General features: G+C 42.5%; 1 protein-coding gene across 1 annotated transcript; it reads right to left on the bottom strand.

Moving 5' to 3' along the window:
• Window positions 1–427: 427 nt before the first annotated feature.
• On the bottom strand, window positions 428–1,458 carry LOC135215870 (uncharacterized). The gene is made up of 2 exons (XM_064250823.1): window positions 1,281–1,458; window positions 428–948 (listed from the first exon to the last, which is right to left on the bottom strand). Exons 1-2 carry the CDS (start codon window positions 1,456–1,458, stop codon window positions 428–430), a joined length of 699 nt encoding a protein of 232 aa, XP_064106893.1.
• Between the last annotated feature and the right edge of the window lie 1,607 nt (window positions 1,459–3,065).

A 3,065-nucleotide genomic window follows, 5' to 3' on the forward strand; every position in this document is an offset into this window, starting at 1 on the left:
ACACTTCTTAATAGCCTTAGCCCTTGACTCACAAGGAGCTACTCCCACATGTGTAACAGATTCACTCTCCCCCCTTCACCTTTTCTCCTTTAGGGTTTTTTTTTCACTAGCTGTTACGGGGGTTACCACTTCGGACTTACGGCATATAAGAGCTTGGTGATGGCCGCCCTTGCACTTTGAACACCTGGCCCAGCAACCCTTTGCATAATGGCCAGGAGATAAAAACTTGAGACACAGATGCTTTCCACGAATGGCTTCTTCTCTTTCTTGAAGAGAGAGCTTCACTATACCAAAACACTTTTCACTGGGATGCAGTTTTCAACAGAAAGCACAATGCTGCTTGGAAGCACTATCTTCTGATGAAATTTGAAGGGCAGAGGCCGAATTCTGGACGAGCTTTTCCTGCCTTTTTTCTATGCCAGGATCCTCAGCCTTCCGGTGGTTCAGCCCTTTCTCGCCCCTCTATTTCTCGTTGCAGGAATTCCAGCAACCCATCCAGATCTCCTTCTTCTTGTTGACTGCAAGACCACTCCAGTCTGATCTCATGAGGGAGCAGGGACAGGATCATGGGCGTCAATACCCGCCCATATTGGTCCCCTCCTACCCCAAGAGCCGCTAAACTGCGGATGTGGGCAATTACGTCATCTTTCAACTTCCGCAACGCCGATAGTTGATTGTCGTACTTCGGTGTCCTTGACATCGCAATCTGCATCAGGTCCTGAGTATGGGCGGAAATGATCTTGTTCGGTTTAGCATACCTCTCTTCTAACAGTTCACATACTGATTTATAATTAGCTGCTGTCTGAGCTAGACCCTGTGTAACTCTCTTCGCCTCGCCCTCTAACACAGAGCACAGGTACATAAATTTATTAACAGGAGGCATAGGCTTGTAATCGACAATAGCCTTAAACTGATCCCAGAACGGCATCCACTCTGTTATTTTTCTGCCTAATTTTAATAGCTCAAGCTTAGGCAATTTCACACTAAATGCTTTACTACTAGGCTCAATTGCAGAAACTATACTACCCTCATTAGCCTTATTATTAGAGTTCACAAGTCATTCATTGCCTAATGTTTCTAGGACTTCTGCACCAGTGATGCGGGTTTTGTGTACCTCAGAGAAAACCATGGGCTTCGTAGACTCCTTTTTTGACTTTTTCAGGATTATTGATCGAGAGTTGCACCTTTTCATTAAGTTCAACCCACTTGGACTTACTGTGGTCGAATTCGTCTATTAGGCTAGTCAACTCATGACAGCTTGGTTGGCCTTGTAGATGTACACTTAAACTTTCCGCGGCACAACGCAGCCATATTTTGGCGTCGACTCTCCAATTTGAGCTTTCTTAATTTCGTCGAAGTGTCGGGAAATCCGGGGAATTCTTCAACACTTTCTTCTTCTCCCAGGTTCTGGGCACCATGTAGATTAGTGTGGGCCATTGGGCCGTCTACGTGAGACATTATATCCGCTAATCCTCAAATTTCTCACAGGAGAGAAGGAAACTCGTAGCGTACTCTAGAACTTTATTCCTCTCACAAAAAATTCAAAATTCACACAGCTCAGGGAGGTCCAAACAGGTTCCACAGTTCTTTTTTAATAAATCTCAGTTCACTCAAAATTCGCAGTAATGGTACAGACAAGATACATAGACCAATTGGTACAACAATTTACAGTCTCTATATAAAAATAGCAATAAACTCTGAAAAAGGGAGGGCATAAATACGACACAGCATAGGGTGTGGGTGAAAAGGAACAGGGGATGGGAAAATTTCGAAGGTATCATCTCAACAAAGGGGAAAACAATATTCATTTTACAACAAAACACAATTTACTTGATTAAACACACTACATGTGTCATATAAGGAATGTTTAACAATATTTAGTAATGAAATATGTCCAGAATATATACCCAAATGTAAACAAATAGGGAGCGTTCTTTTGGACGCTACAATGTACATTTCAACAAAACGTAAACACAAATCGGGAGCATTCTCTTGAACAACAAACATAGATTTAACACTTACTATACTTCTAGGATCACACTCTTCTGCATGAGTTCTGGAGCTACTTCCGCCTCTAGTTTTTCTAGATTCCTTTTCAGGGATCTTGGGATCTTGATTAGTGTTCCTATGTTTATGGGTACAATTTCCACTGGTATATCTCATATCCTTCTTATTTCTATTTTCAAGTCTTGATACTTATCCATTTTTTCCATTTCTTTCTCTTCAACTCTGGTATCCCATGGTATTGCGACATCAATAAGAGATACTTTCTTCTTGATTTTGTCAATCAACGTCATGTCTGGTTTATTTGCACGTATCACCCTATCTGTTCTGATATCATAGTTCCAGAGTACCTTTGCCTGATCGTTTTCTATCACTCCTTCAGGTTGGTGCTCATACCACTTATTACTGCAAGGTAGCTGATGTTTCTTGCACAGGCTCCAGTGGAGGGCTTTTGCCACTGAATCATGCCTCTTTTTGTACTGGTTCTGTGCAAGTGCCGGACATTCTCTTGCTATGTGGTGTTACGGAAATATGTATTTATCTTTATATTATTGTTAAGTTGTTGTGCTGCAGAGCGCAAATGGGTTGTTCTAGTGGTAATTGAATAGTTGAAGGACTGTTATTTATATTTGTTTCTCCCACTACGTGAGGTGAGTTCGAGTGGTGTAACCCTGAACCCGCGGGGAAAAAGCCTTGGACACGACTGCGAGAGAGGAACGGACCTCGATACTGTTAGACTTGTTGGATAGTCTTTGATGGACCTGTTGGATGGTCTTTTATTTAACGTTACTGGATTGCTCAGGAACAGTTTATGGCAAGTACGACTTCAGGGAAGTCTTGGAGTTTCGCAGTCTAGAGAATGCTGGCCAGCACACTGGGTAATCTACTTATGCCCTAGTGAAGACGTATTGTCTACCGAAATACGATTTGCTTTTTCTCCCCGTCAACACCTTGGCGTAACTTAGAAGAGATTGTCTGAACTCGACTTCAGTTGCGGATAGCTACCTCCGTATTCATCAGCCAAACATCTGCTTCGTCTCCAATTGCTAGTCGACGATGGA

This window comes from Macrobrachium nipponense, chromosome 5 (genome assembly GCF_015104395.2).
Source record: "Macrobrachium nipponense isolate FS-2020 chromosome 5, ASM1510439v2, whole genome shotgun sequence".
NCBI lineage: Eukaryota > Metazoa > Arthropoda > Malacostraca > Decapoda > Palaemonidae > Macrobrachium > Macrobrachium nipponense.